The following is a 15,173-nucleotide window of genomic DNA, read 5'->3' on the forward strand; positions in this document are numbered from 1 at the left end:
CCGCTGGGCGGGAAAGGGCGGGGATGGGAGGATTTTCCGGCGCGTGCGCACAACTGCCTGGGCCCGGACCTGCCCCTAGGACTAGGGGGCGAGGTGCTGTGTCGAATGGGGCCTTAGTGGGCCGGGGAGGGGAATTCCAAGAGCCCTGGGCACACCCAGCCTCGGCCCTGTAGTGCTCCGGACTCGATGCGGGCGACGGGTCCCTGATGGAGATCCTCGAGGAGGTGGCCTGCCCTGTAGGACCGGCGGCTTAGACATCCTAAGTTAAGACACACAGAGCACAATGCATTCAAACTTCGGGAGAGTCAGGAACCCAACCGCTCGACCTCAGGACAAGGGGCGAGTTGGAGGTGACCAAGTGCCCGAGGCAGACAGAGACAGGCTAGGGCTCGGGTCAGGGGCCACCGCTAGTCCTTGGTAACGGGGGTCGGGGTAAGGGCGGTCGTCTGGAATCCCAAGGGAGACAGGGACGGCCCCCGCCGTGGAGGCCGGCCGGGAATGCAGCCTCCACAGATTTCCCGCGAAATCGCGCTGCGGTGGCGGTCAAGACCATTCTAGAAGGGGAGCGCCGAGCCAGTTGTGCGTAGGTGTCCTGCGGGGCGCGGGCTGAGGCCGTCCAGTTCCCCCTATCACTGCCCAGTGGTGCCTTCCGGGGTCGGGGGCCGCGCGAGGAAGCTGTCGCGATTGGCGGGCCGCCGCTGGGGGCGGAGCCAACAGTGCCGCCGGCGGGAAATCTGCGTACTGCTGAAGCGGAGCTAAAACGCGCGCCTTAGGTGGGCCCGGGCGGGTCCGGGGGGTTGGTTGTGGTCGGCCGGGGGCGGCGAGGGGGTGTAAGAGTTGAGAGGAGGGAAGACAGGAGCGAGGGAAGAGGGACGGGGGGGTTTATAGGGAGCTTCCACGCGAACCCGCGTCCCTGTTGCGCAGCCCGCCATGTCGTCTCCTGCATCTACCCCGAGCCGCCGCGGCTCCCGGCGGGCCGCCTCAGCTCAGCCACGTGAGTGTCTGGTCCCTGCCGTGCCCCGCGGAGTCCCCGGGGAGGGCGGGCGGTGCCGGTTCAGCCCCCGTGCAGGCCCGGTGCCGCCCGCGCCGACGCCGCGGTGCCCTCCACCCCCGCAGGCCAGGACCCCTTGTCGTCCGGAGAGCCGCAGCCGCTGCCCTCGTCGCCTGGCGCCGAGCCCCGCACCCCGTCCCGCGCACCGCCCGCAGGTGCGCTGCCCGGTGGGGAGTCGGGGGTGGAACCCGGGGGGGGGTGGACGCCCCCCTGGGCTCCTTCCCCCTCCCCCCGCCCTTGCTCACCCGTGTGGATGCGATCCCCAGCGGTCCCCCTGGACCTGGACCTGAGCTCGCCGCTGACCTACGGCACGCCCAGCTCGCGGGTGGAGGGCACCCCAAGGAGCGGCGTGCGCGGCACTCCCTTGCGGCAGAGACCCGACCTGGGCTCGGCCCGAAAGGGACTGCAGGTGGACCTGCACTCGGATGGGGTGAGTCCAGGGCCGGTCGGGACGCGGTGGGGTGCGCGATGCGGGCGGTCCCCCGAACCCGCTCCCGTCGGCTTTTCCTGTGCAGCCGGCCGCAGAAGATACAGTGGCGAGCGAGCAGTCTTTCGGCCAAAAACTCGTGATTTGGGGAACAGATGTAAACGTGGCAACGTGCAAAGAAAACTTTCAGGTGAGGTGTCATTCCTCCAAGCTTCGAAAATGTGGGAGCAAGTGTGCATGACCTATGTCCAAGTGCCCCAGTGTTTAGGCACAGATGCTTATGTGGGTGAGAATCATAGATATAGTTTTTAGGGAAAAAAACGTGCTTGTTTTCAAATTCTGACACTACTCCTACTATTATTTTTGTGTAGTCGAGTTGGCTTACAATATTGTGTTTCAGGTGTACAGCAAAGTAATTCAGTTGCCGTAATAAATTTTCTTTCTGATTTTATTTAATTATAGGTAACTAATAAGATACTGAACAGTTTCTTGTGCTATAGTAGATCCTTGTTGCTTTTCTATTTTACATCAGGTAGTGTGTTTGTTAACCCCATACTGCTGATTTATCCCTCCCTTCCCCTCTCCCCCTCCTCTTTGGTAACCACGCATTTCTTTTCTGTGTGAGTCTGTTTCTGTTTTGTATGTAGACTCATTAAGTACAATATTGTCTGCACCTATCTGTGTTGCTGCAAGTGGCCGATTGTTTTATGGCTGAGTAGTATTCCATTTTATACAAACACATATGTCACTTTGTGTGTGTATGTGCCTGGGTGTTGTTGCCACACTGGGGCTTTTCATTGCAGTGAGCAGGAACTATGTCTAGTTGCCGTACACAGCCTTCTCACTACTGTGGCTTCTCTTGTTGCAGAACATGGGCCCTAGGTTTTGTGAGCTTCAGTGGTTGTGGGACTTAGTTGCCTCGAGGCATGTGGGCTCTTCCCAAGGGTGGATCTCATGTTCTCTGCATTGGCAGGTGAATTCTTAACCACTGGAGCACCAGGGAAGTCCCATCACATCTTCTTAAGCCAATTGTTTATTGATGAGCACTTGAAAAGATACATGCACCCTAGTGCCCATAACTTGAGTAGCTGCTTAATCTTTCTCTATGTTTAGAGATTTCTTCAGCGTTTCATTGATCCTCTGGCTAAAGAAGAAGAAAATGTTGGCATAGACATTACTGAACCTCTGTACATGCAGCGACTTGGAGAGGTAATGAAATATGCTTACCTAAAAATTCAATTAACTGTTTTAAAACAATCAGCAGAATATAACTTGTTTGTTCTATTCTATAGATTAATGTTACTGGAGAGCCGTTTTTAAACGTAAACTGTGAACACATAAAATCATTTGATACAAACCTCTACAGACAGCTCATCTGTTACCCACAGGTAAGAATTTGGCTTTGACCTTGGCGGACTACAGTAAATATCTAGAACACCTGCAGGGTTCCTGGATAGCAGTCTTCTCAGTAACAGAATATGCCTGCAGAGTGCCTGTGTATGTGTGTGTGGACACTATAGGGGATGAGAGGATGGGACAAATTGAGAGCACAGTTGTGAGGAAGGTGTGTGTGTACACTTACGGCTGATTCACGTTGTACAGTAGAAATTAACACAATGCTGTAAAGTAATTATACTCCAATTAGAAAAAAATAAGTGAACATATAACCATTATATGACACAGCAATTGCATGTCTGGAAATTTATCACAGAGGAGCAAAAGCTCATGTTCACATAAAACCTGTACACAGATGTTCATAGCTGGAATCAGTCCCAATGTCCTTCAGGTCAGTTGTGGGCAAACAGCTGTGGTATAGCCAGTCTGGAACATGCCTCAGAGGTAAAACATACTGTGACTTGGATGGATCCCACGGGAGCAATTCCAAAAGGTTACATACACATCTAAAAGGTGATGTTAATAACGGTTCCCACTTACATAACATTTGAGATAACAGAATTATAGAGATGGACATATGAGTAGTTGCTTGGGGTTACAGAGAAGGAATAGGGGAGGGGGAGCTCGGTATGGTGACAAAGGGACAATATAGGGATCTTGGTGGCTTTGAAGGACTATTCAGTACCTTAACTATGGTGACAGATTCATGAACCTATGCAGGTGATAGAATTGATAGAACTTAATATACACACATATATATACAAGGGTGAATACACGTAAAACTGGGAAATCTGAATATAAGTGAATTGTACCAAGTTAATATCTGCTTGTGATATTAGACTATTTGCAAAATGTTATCATTAATGGAAACTGGGCGGAGTCAGATCTTCATATTTCTTACACCTGCATGTGGATCTACAATTATCCAAATAAAAAAGGCAATGAGAATTAAAGTTTTTTTTTAGAAATAGAATATGCTTCAAAGAGCCTTTTTTTTCCTTTTTCTCTTTTTTCCTTTGGCCATGCCTCATGGATGTGGGATTTGGAGTCCAAATGACTGGACCGCCAGGGAATTTCCCCCCAAATTCCTTAAATCATGTTCTTTCTTTTTTAAGTTGAACACTTGGTTTTTTTACATATTAACATTGAAAATCAAGATACGTGTTACTTTTGCTGGCATGTCATAGTTTGACTGGCAGTGTTTCTTAGTATATGCATAAGGTAATAGTGACTCACAATAGTGTGTTGGGTTTGTTGATGTGAAATATCTTGAATGAAAATGGTCACACGCCTGCCATGTCTTAACAGGGTGTGTTAACCATACTACAGTCTTCTCTGGGCTTAAGGCCAGGCTTTATCAACAAAGCATCAGCTATACTGATCCTATTAATAGCTGTAGGCTTTGGAGGCAAGCAGACTTGTTATTAAATCTTGATTTTGCTGAATTGCTGTGTAACCTTGACTCAGTTCCTCAGCTTCCGAGCAGCATTTCCTCATCTACAGAACAGAGAACAGGTGTTAACAAATTTGAGTAAGAATTATAATTTTACCTACCTTGCTATCATTTTGATATGGAGGAAAAGACATGAAAGTATAGGCTTGTGTTACTAATTAAAAGCCTACAGTCATGTCAGCACAGCCTGAAGGAACTACTGTAGACGCGCCTCTTTAAGTGAGAAAGTGCTGATGTGTGAGATTACAGCATGCCCAAGGGTTTGTGAACTGCACATGTGTGATTTCTAGGATAATGCTTCTGGATTATACCATGTTCTTTTGTTTTTATGCCTTGCTAATGTCAGTTGCTTTATTATATTTAATCCTAAGCTAAAAATACAAGCATAGCTTGGCATCCTACATTTGTTTTTTAGGAAGTCATCCCAACTTTTGACATGGCAGTCAATGAGATCTTCTTTGACCGCTACCCTGACTCAATCTTAGAGCATCAGATTCAAGTGAGACCATTCAACGCCTTGAAGACTAAGAATATGAGGAACCTGAATCCAGAAGGTACTGTCTTTCTCCCAGCGTTATTGAGATACTCTTAACATATAGAAGGTAATGTTTTTAACAGCAGGAAAATACCTTACGTGAGAGTCACTTCACCAAGGAACCTTAAAGGAATTGGTAACAGTGACGGTGGAGTGTGAGTTGACAGAAACCGGGAGCAGGCTCTGTTGTGCCATATGCTTGTAGGTCCACCATACCTATTTTTATTAATAACAAATGAAATTATATAAAAGATATAACTTTTGACAGTTTTCTATCTTAAGGTAAACTTACCCAATGATGATAGTTTTAGTTACTTTACTAAGTAGGCACTTTCTCAGAATCAGTGTAGAAAGCAGATCTATAAAATATGGTCCCTTCCCTGATGCATAGGAGAATGTCTGGTTTGGGAAGAAAGAGAAGCGGCAGAAAAACAGTGTAGGGGTCTCAGCCCAGGGAGATAGCACACTCTGGGCCCCCATCGGAGGGTTTGCAGCCAAAGGTTTGGAAACCAGACCTGAAGCTTCTGTTCTTTATTTGGGGAAACACTGTTTCAGGGCCCCAGGTATTAGTGGGACTGGTAAGTGTGAACCCCACATGTATAGTGGGGTGGTGGTTATGGCTATAAAGAACATTATCACAAGCACATGGGCTGTTGCAGCCACGTCAGAAGTCCGCTCGTCCCCAGGCAACCTTGGGCCAGCTGAGCTTGGTGCAGGTCAGTAGACTTGAGGGATTGAGAGGAATCTGGCTGGACACAGGAGGGGCGTCCCAGGCCAGAGCTGAGGGTGCCCAGCGAAGTGTCGGTGCTCTGGCCACAGCGTCTCCTGTGACTCCAGCATCCCCATGCGGCCTGTGGCAAGGTCCTCCAGGGCTGGACAGCAGACCCAGACCTTGGGGAGGCCCACGCCCAGCTGGGACGAGCCGCCTTCTCTCCGCCTTGCAGATATCGATCAGCTCATCGCCATCAGTGGCATGGTGATCAGGACATCCCAGCTGATTCCAGAGATGCAGGAGGCCTTCTTCCAGTGCCAAGTGTGTGCCCACACGGCCCGCGTGGAGATAGACCGTGGCCGCATCGCCGAGCCCTGCGTGTGCGAGCGCTGCCACACCAGCCACAGCATGGCCCTCATCCACAACCGCTCTGTGTTCTCCGACAAGCAGATGGTGCGTGCGCCCTCCACAACCCCGTCCTTGTTCTGCCCCTGCTGGGTCCTCCAAAGCCCAGTGTAACCAGTCCACTCGTGTGGCCCTAAAACCGCGCTTCCTGACTGGGTTAACCTGGAAGGGAGTGCCGCCCAGAACGGATTAGAAAAGCAGGCAGAGGGTGATGCAGGCTCACCCACCGCCACCCTGATGTGGCCATCCCACCCCCATGTGGGGGAGTGTTTACTCAACAATGCTCTCGGAATGGAGGTGAGACTGAGTTGCTGGAGACTAGTGTGTTGTGGTGAGCATAGCCATCTTCCAGAGCAACGTCCCTGGGGCAGTGGGGGTGCCGGGTATCTGGATGTCCTGAGATGTCCATTCCCTGTCCTTCCAGATCAAGCTTCAGGAGTCCCCCGAAGACATGCCCGCGGGGCAGACGCCGCACACGGTCGTCCTCTTTGCTCACAATGACCTCGTGGACAAGGTCCAGCCTGGGGACAGAGTGCACGTCACAGGTGAGGGGCTCCACCATCAGGCCTCTGACCTAGTCGGGGGCAGACGACCTGGGGCTGCTGTTTTCAGTGCCAGCCTCTGACCTCCAATGTGGTGCCTTCCCAGACAGCAGGTTGTCTTCCTGTTGTCCGAAATAACTAGTGAGCGACTTTAAATATGTGAGCCTTTTGGATTTCCTTTCTTTTTAAGCTTTTGGAACAGGATTTTAATATTTTTAGTCAAATTATTAATAACTGTACATTCCCTTAAAGAGAAATAAGAACTCTGTCTCACACAACACAGCAGCAGGCAGGTGCCGGGTGGAGGTGGGTTTCCCCAGTCAGCCTTTTGGCTGTGCTCAGAGCCCCCAGAGCCCTGTTCCCCCTGCTCTGGACTGAGAGCAGGCAGGTGAGAGGGTGTCCTTCGTGCCCTCAGGCATCTATCGAGCCGTCCCCATTCGCATCAACCCCAGAGTGAGCAATGTGAAGTCTGTCTACAAAACCCACATTGATGTCATTCACTACCGGAAGACTGACTCAAAGCGTCTGCATGGCCTTGACGAAGAAGCAGAGCAGAAACTTTTCTCTGAGAAACGTGTGGAGTTGCTCAAAGAGCTTGCCAGGAAGCCAGACATCTATGAGAGGCTTGCATCTGCCCTGGCGCCAAGCATCTATGAGCATGAAGATATAAAGAAGGTAACTGACCTCGAAAGGCTTCTTGCTTATGGCCAGGCCTAAAGGCTTAAGGTCAGATGGTGTGACCACCGGGAAAGGCTGAGCCTCGGGTGGAACGGGCTGCACCCTCATCTCCACCCCCGGCTCACCCATTTCCAGGCAGGCCCTGCGTGGCTTCTGACCTGCTCTCGTCCTCTGATCTCTTCACCATCCATTTGCTCAGCCCCCTGCCTCTCCACCACCCACCTCAGGTGAGTGCTGAGACCTGTCTGTCCGTCTATCCAGGGAATCTTGCTTCAGCTCTTCGGCGGGACTAGAAAGGATTTCAGCCACACAGGGAGGGGCAAGTTCCGCGCGGAGATCAACATCCTGCTGTGTGGGGACCCAGGGACCAGCAAGTCCCAGCTGCTGCAATACGTGCACAACCTGGTCCCGCGGGGCCAGTACACGTCCGGGAAGGGCTCCAGTGCCGTGGGCCTCACTGCCTATGTCATGAAGGACCCTGAGACGCGGCAGCTGGTGTTGCAGACCGGCGCCCTGGTGCTGAGCGACAATGGCGTCTGCTGCATCGACGAGTTCGACAAGATGAATGAAAGCACGCGCTCCGTGCTACACGAGGTCATGGAGCAGCAGACACTGTCCATCGCCAAGGTCAGCCACCCGCCCGCTCTGATGTCTGCGTGGGGGTGGGGGATGGGGCCTGGACCACAGCGTCTGGACTTGCAGCTCGGGAGGCTGGCCAACACTCTGCTGTCAGGTCCCAGCCCATCTGAGTGTCCTCTACAGGACCTGGGTCCTCTGTGCAGTACTAACCTCTAATGCCTGGTGCTCACAGAACTTTTGTCCTAAATCTCATGCCAGGGATTTGGTTTTTGAGAAGGATGTAGTCACAGCAAATGTTTACCCCCACCTCCATCTTTGGCGTGAAACCCAGCTTAGGCTTCCCCAGTGGATGCTGTAGGTACCGTGCTTGTGGTGCCAGGGGTTCCTGGCAAAGGCCACCCGAGGCAGGGGCTCTGAGCTCCTGCTGGCCTCAGCGTGAGGCTGCTGACCGCGCTATCGGTCCCTCCCGCAGGCTGGGATCATCTGTCAGCTCAACGCCCGCACCTCCATCCTGGCAGCAGCAAACCCGATTGAGTCTCAGTGGAATCCGAAAAAAAACACCATTGAAAACATCCAGCTGCCCCACACACTCTTATCAAGGTATGATAAGCACATGTTCATCAAACAAATGCTTTCATTTTACTCATCTGTGGAAGGTTCAGGGTGAGGGTGAGAAGGAAATAACCAGAATTAACACAACCAGTCGTCATCTCTTCATGCTGGCGTGGTCTGCATGTCTGCTTCGTCATGGGTCCTGAGGTGAGGACCATGCATTTGCTCACCTTGACGGATGCTTGTTTCTTGGAGTAGTTGGGGCCTGTCTGCTCCATTCTGTCAGAAGCCCACCTCTTGCTGCTCTTGGTCCTATAGCCACTGTAGACAATCAGCAAAGTGCAGAGAGCAGCTTCCTGCAATAGACAAGGGTCTGAGAGCTGCCTTTGTGGGAGGGGAGACGTGACCCAGGCTTCCCCTCAAGGATGGATGTATTTCATAAATGGGTTTTAGAATTTGGTTCCTTCACTTCTTACACAAATAGTTCCTTTTCCCCAGCACAGCTCAATGTGTTTCACTCACCTCCTCCAGTCTTCAGAATCACAGCAGTGTTTCCCTCCAGAGCCTCCTGCTTCTGACTCACCTTCAGCGCCCAACACTTATTCCCAGGCAGACTGAGGGCCAGGGCAGGAGACCCGGGGGCCTGAGCTCCTTGGACCACCTGGGCCGGGCGCGCCTGCCACTCCCATGGAGGCCACAGGTCCACGTCAGGTGCATGGGTGTCCTGACTGGGCACCGTCACCGTGTCTCCTCAGGTTTGACTTGATCTTCCTCATGCTGGACCCCCAGGACGAGGCATACGACCGGCGCCTGGCTCACCACCTGGTGTCCCTGTACTACCAGAGTGAGGAGCAGGCACAGGAGGAGGGCATGGACATGGCGGTGCTCAGGGACTACATCGCCTACGCGCACAGCACCGTGACACCAAGGCTCAGCCAGGACGCCAGCCAGGCCCTCGTCGAGGTACCGCAGCCCAAAGTGCTGCTGGGCCCTGCTCAGCCCTGAAACAGTCTTTAGTCAAGAACAACACTGTCTTCTACAACTGTTTTCCTTCCTGTGTTGCAAAGCTGACTTTTCCACGTGTGGAAGAGGGAAAAGGATTATTTCTACAAGTTGTGTGCTCTTTTTAAAGTTCTTGTAAGCACAGTGTATTTAAGACCAGGATGCCTGAGTTGAAATATCGGTGAGGCTGTTAATACTTAGTGACTTTGTAATTCTGGTCTCTGAGCTGCATTTGCTCATTTCTAAAGAACTGAAGTATTTTATGTTCACTTCTCAATACCTTTTAAGTGGGCAGCAGTGCCTGGTGACACACGCATGGATGTTGTGACACTAGGAAGGTTCCTGGTGCTTTGGTGGGCTTTCCATCCTGACAGTTCTGAAGATGCTCAAGTGACAGTTAGAAGTGATTCATAGTTTTCCCTCTGGGTCATCTTGAGAGAATCAGGTCATCCACACGAGTTCACAGTTTACCCTTTGTGTGCTCTGTGTCAGCGCCCCTTGGCCTGCTGCTATTTGGTCCTCCCAGGGTGTGAACAGGCGAAGTCCCAGGCTGTGAACAGGCGAAGTCCTCAGCTCCCTCCCCAGCACCACAATCCCCCCACTGGTGCCACCTCTCCCCCAGATGAGGGTGGAGGCCTAAGGCTAGACCACGCTCTTGTTCCCCTCAGGACTTCCCTCCCTGCGGTCACCATGTGAGGAGTCAGCCTGTCTCCTGTCTTGCAGGCCTACGTGGACATGAGGAAGGTTGGCAGCAGCCGAGGGATGGTGTCTGCGTACCCCCGGCAGCTGGAGTCGCTGATCCGCTTGGCAGAAGCCCACGCGAAAGTGCGGTTTTCAAACAAGGTGGAGGCCATTGACGTGGAGGAGGCCAAGCGCCTGCACCGGGAGGCACTGAAGCAGTCGGCCACCGACCCGCGGACAGGCATCGTAGACATCTCCATCCTCACCACAGGTCAGCCTTCCCCCAACGTGGGTGCTGCCCTATCTCGAGTCAGAGCCCCCATGAACACGCGATGGGGCTGGGCGGAGGCAGACGCTGGCACACTCGGCCCAGCTCTGTCCCACCCAGCCGTCCAGGCACGGAGTGATTCAGGCCCCCACAAAGGGGACTCTGCTCCTGTGTGGACTGCTGGGCTGTGTCTCAGTGGCCAGTAGCGGCTCTGAGCTTTTATAAAACTGGGGACAGGATTCAGACCTCACTCTGGCATTCAGCCACCATCCCCTTACCTTGTCTGGTGACAAGACTAAAGATTACTTTAGACTAAAGTTGATTTATGGCTGAAGAAATACTAGAGATTTGAAAGGTGTTCCCTTCATTATGGGAGAAACATCTTCATTGCTTTCTCTTAACTCAGGAATGAGTGCTACCTCTCGGAAGCGGAAAGAAGAGTTAGTGGGAGCATTGAGAAAGCTTATTTTATCAAAGGGCAAGACACCAGCCCTGAAATACCAGCAGCTCTTTGAAGATATTCGGGGACAGTCTGACATAGTAAGTGTTTACATGGACATTTTGTTTGTTTAATAGTTTTCTTTTCCTTTGATGCTGCTTTAAAGTTTTTTTCCCTAGCTTTCCCCCTTCATTTACTGCTTGAGTAATAAATGTAGATACACATAGGAGAAGTACGGTCCCCATCCACAGTGAGTGATCACATTGAGAATTTTTTCAGTCTTCTGTGTGGATGTAGATGAGTAGTTTTGAGCGGAGTCAATGGTTTCTTTTTTAATCAGTGACAGTCTTAGCTCTCTCTGTGACACTGAATCCACTGCGACATGTTTGCTCTGTCTCATGCCTTCCCTATCATGTACTCAACTGTTGGTGGACATTTAGTGTTTGCAGTTTTTGGCTGTTATTAGGAAAGCCAAGTTCACGGCAGGGGCTCTGCTGGTTGGGACCAGCCCTTGCCTGCTTTCCTGACACCCCCTTCTTGGCCCCACATGACCGCTGAGTGGTACACACAGACCAGGGGCGCCAGGCCTGTGGTGCTTAGCATCAAGCCCTTTAGGGGAAGAGCTGGAGCATGAAATGTCTGTCCAGCCGCCCAGAAGGCAGGAGACTCCAGTGGTTTCTGAACTTGGGCTCCTTATGTGTCTGGGGAGGGCAGCTCCAGATGTAAACTCTTTGCTCTTCCCCAAAGGCAATCACCAAGGACATGTTTGAAGAAGCGCTGCGCGCCCTGGCGGATGACGACTTCTTGACAGTAACTGGGAAGACTGTGCGTCTGCTCTGAAGGCCCAGGAGCAGCATGGTCCTGGCCCTGCCGCCAGCAGGAGGAGGGGCTTCAAGGTCATTGCTTGGCACCATGAGAATTTTCTCACGTGGCTTCACTGTTCCTAGGAAGCCCGTGTATTCATCTGTTGATACTGAGTGAAGCGTCCTGGGCCATCTGAGTGTGTGCGGCAGAGACTGAGTACCATGGAGCACCAGGGCTGAGTAGCGTGTCCCTACAGACAGCAGGACGCACTCTTCTCTGCAGACTGCAGTCTCAGTCCTGGTCTGTGCTGGACTCGGTCGGGTACTGGAGACGCGGGTGTTCCCGTCCCTCCCTATGAGGAGGCGACAGGCCCCGCTGAGTCCTCCAGGCTTGTTTTCTTGCCTACAAGAGGCTGATAACAATGGGGTTCTATGTTAATTTGTATTGCTTTGCTCTGATGTGTAAAATTTCTTCCTCAATAAGTGATAGAATAAGTAATACTTGGTTATCTGGCACTTTTCACTAAGAAAAAAGCTTTAATAAACACTGCTTTTATGGAAATTCATGATGTTAATTACTTCCTATAAGTCACTAATAAGTTTCATCATATTTAAAAATTTCAGTTTTAGCAGTCATTCTCATAAAACCACTATTGGCTGCAATCTCAGGCAGAAATACGACTATAACAAGTAATCCCTGAAACGTGTCACTGTGTGAGTTTGGCCTTCTTATAACTTAAAGTCACTATTCATTGGGAAAGTGTCCAGACCGAATTGAGTGCTTAAACAGCATTACATTGGGCGTCGGGGGTGGAATTTGAGGTCATCCAAGCAGTGTCACCTTTGACTTCCCCTGAAGTAATACATTAATGATGTTTTTCTGAACTCTTAATTCAGTACCAATGTGGAACTGAAGGCTGCAAATGATGTTTGATTTTAAGGGAATTTGAGTCAAATGAACCCAATGGGGGTTCTGTTGTGCAGGATCCAAGCTTATTAGGGTGCATTTCTGGTCCCTTTTGGTCTGGGGGGTCCCCAAGAGCCAAGGGGATAGCGGGGTTCGTCCTGTTGGCAGAGCTGGGAAGAGGGTCTGCAGGCAGTGAGGTGGAGGAGGAAGAGTGCATCTCCCTGGAGAGCTCTGCCAGACCCAGTTCCGAGAGCTGGAGCTGGAGGGTGAGCGTGCGGACTCACCCCCAAGTGCTGGGGCAGGAAGGATGGCACCTTTCCAACTGTGGGACGTGGTTTGTTGAGCATAGGTATGGGTGGCCCAGGCCGGGGTCCTGGTTCCTCTTCTTCCCGACTCACAGGGCTGGCACGTGGTCCCTGCCCAAGTGTCCCTGCAAACAAAAGAACGTAGGTTTTTCTTGGTAGGACAGTACAATTCAGCTGAATTCCTAAAAGTACATGTTTCAAATGATATAAAATAATGTAATTGAATTTGAATTTTTCCCTCTAATTTTGACCCAGACTTACTAGTTGGAGCATCCTTACTGGATTTAGACACAGACACAGATACTCCTAGCATCTGTTACAAATACAACCACCTCCACCCAAGGAATCAAAGATCAGCAAGACAAGAAGCTCAGAATGTAACTCTTAGAACAAAGTTAGGAAATGTTTGGTTTAAGAAAGTGCTATTACTTATTAAGTCTGAGGTAATTTCTTAAATACCTCTGCAACTCAGTTTTTAAAACTTTGACGTTTCAGGCTTTAAAAAAGTTGTTAGATTAGTATAATTCTCATTGACCCTTCACTCAAATTCCTGTTACACTTTCTCAAATGTGCTTTAACATTCTCTATAAAATTTTATTTGAGACACTTAGGATGCCCCTTTACTTATAAGTATGTCCTTAATACAATTTATGTCCTAAATCCAGTAGCCTTCATATAAAACCACAGAATTATTCATAACAATCAAAAATTCAGGGACTTTCCTGGTGGTCCAGCGGTTAATGAGTGCTTCCACTGCAGGGGGTGTGGGTTCAGTCCCTGGTTGGGGAGTTAAGATCTCACTGCCATGCAGTGGCAAAAATTAATTTTTTTTTTTTAAGTTATTCATTACCTAATCAACAGACATTCAGAATTCATCAAATGTCTCAATAACGCTCATAGTAAAACTAAGAAATTCAGGTTTCTGCTTTAGGATCACAAGGTGCATTTAGTTTTCATGTCTCTCTTCATTCTGGAGCATTCCTCAGTCTTATCTCATCTTTTTGTGACTGACATTTTTAAGGAGTGCAGGCCACAGCTTTTGGAGATGTCTCTCAATTTGGGTCTGTCTGACATCTTTCTGGTTGGATTCTGGGGACCCTTTGGCAGCAGCAGCACAGGTGAGGCTGTGTCCTCAGCGCATCACACCAGGGGGTCATGAACCTGACCTTTACTGCTGAGGTTGAACTTTATCACCTGAGTAAAGTGGTGTTCTGGTTTCTTCATTGTAAATTATGTTTTTGGTGTTTTTTTTTTTTCTTTTTAAATTAGAAGTATCTTGTGAGGAGACAATCTGGGGCAATGTAAATATTCTGTTCTTGTCAGATTTTGAGAGTAAGTAGTACATTTGAACCCCAGAGATTTTATTGATCTGGATAGCTACAATGGTGTGTCACTTAACCTAGAGCTAGACATCCTGAAGTGTGAAGTCAAGTGGGTCTTAGGAAGCATTACTGTAAACAAAGTTAGTGGAGGTGATGGAATTCCAGCTGAGCTATTTCAAATCCTAAAAGATGATGCTGTGAAAGTGCTGCACTCAATATGCCAGCAAATTTGGAAAACTCAGCGGTGGCCACAGGACTGGAAAAGGTCAGTTTTCATTCCAATCCCAAAGAAAGGCAATGCCAAAGAATGTTCAAACTACTGCGCAATTACACTCATCTCGCACACTAGCAAAGTAATGCTCAAAATTCTCCAAGCCAGGCTTCAACAGTGTGTGAACTGAGAACTTTCAGATGTTCAAGCTAGATTTAGAAAAGACAGAGGAACCAGAGATCAAATTGCCAACATCTGATCACAGAAAAAAGAAAGAAATTTCAGAAAAACATCTGCTTCATTGACTATACTAACGCCTTTGTGTGGATCACAACAAACTGGAAAATTCTTAAAAAGATGGAAATACCACATCCCCTTACCTGTCTTCTGAGAAATCTGTGTGCGATCAAGAAGCAACAGTTAGAACCTTATATGGAACAACTGACTGGTTCAAAATTGGGAAAGGAGTTCATTAAGGCTGTATATTGTCACCCTGCTTATTTAAACTTACATGCAGAGTACATAATGGGATAAGGAGGGCTGAATGAATCACAAGCTGGAATCAAGATTTCCAGAACAAATAACCTCAGATATGCAGGTGATACCACTCTAATGGCAGAAAGTGAAGAGGCACTAAAGAGCCTGTTGATGAAGATGAAAGAGGACAGTGAGAAAGCTGGCTTGAAACTCAACTTTAAAAAACAAGATCATGGCCTCTGGTCCCATCACTTCATGGCAAACAGATGGGGGAAAACTGTAAACAGTGACAGATTTTATTTTCCTGGGCTCCAAAACCACTTCTGACAGTATGGTGACTACAGCCATGAAATTAAAAGACTTGCTTCCTGGAAGAAAAGCTATGACAAACCTAGACAACGTATTAAAAGCAGAGACCACTTGGCTGAC

General features: G+C 49.7%; 1 protein-coding gene across 1 annotated transcript; it reads left to right on the forward strand.

The window, feature by feature from the left end:
- Positions 1–661: 661 nt before the first annotated feature.
- Positions 662–12,075, forward strand: MCM4 (minichromosome maintenance complex component 4). The gene is made up of 17 exons (XM_052651773.1): positions 662–773; positions 925–994; positions 1,117–1,206; positions 1,318–1,481; positions 1,567–1,668; positions 2,592–2,687; positions 2,771–2,866; positions 4,742–4,880; positions 5,806–6,026; positions 6,403–6,523; positions 6,936–7,195; positions 7,460–7,825; positions 8,250–8,377; positions 9,085–9,292; positions 10,055–10,283; positions 10,687–10,820; positions 11,467–12,075. The coding sequence occupies exons 2-17, from the start codon at positions 931–933 to the stop codon at positions 11,557–11,559; spliced, it is 2,511 nt and encodes an 836-aa protein (XP_052507733.1). The 5' UTR covers positions 662–773; positions 925–930; the 3' UTR covers positions 11,560–12,075.
- The last annotated feature ends 3,098 nt before the right edge of the window (positions 12,076–15,173 follow it).

Source organism: Budorcas taxicolor, chromosome 14 (assembly GCF_023091745.1).
Source record: "Budorcas taxicolor isolate Tak-1 chromosome 14, Takin1.1, whole genome shotgun sequence".
NCBI classification, from domain to species: domain Eukaryota; kingdom Metazoa; phylum Chordata; class Mammalia; order Artiodactyla; family Bovidae; genus Budorcas; species Budorcas taxicolor.

Bases quoted from the DNA above. Each gene is read 5' to 3' on its own strand.
- MCM4 (XM_052651773.1), top strand. From the start codon at position 931: ATGTCGTCTCCTGCATCTACCCCGAGCCGCCGCGGCTCCCGGCGGGCC. The intron at 7,826-8,249 runs GTCAGCCACCCG...TCCCTCCCGCAG, and splicing joins AGACACTGTCCATCGCCAAG to GCTGGGATCATCTGTCAGCT. The intron at 10,821-11,466 runs GTAAGTGTTTAC...TCTTCCCCAAAG, and splicing joins TTCGGGGACAGTCTGACATA to GCAATCACCAAGGACATGTT.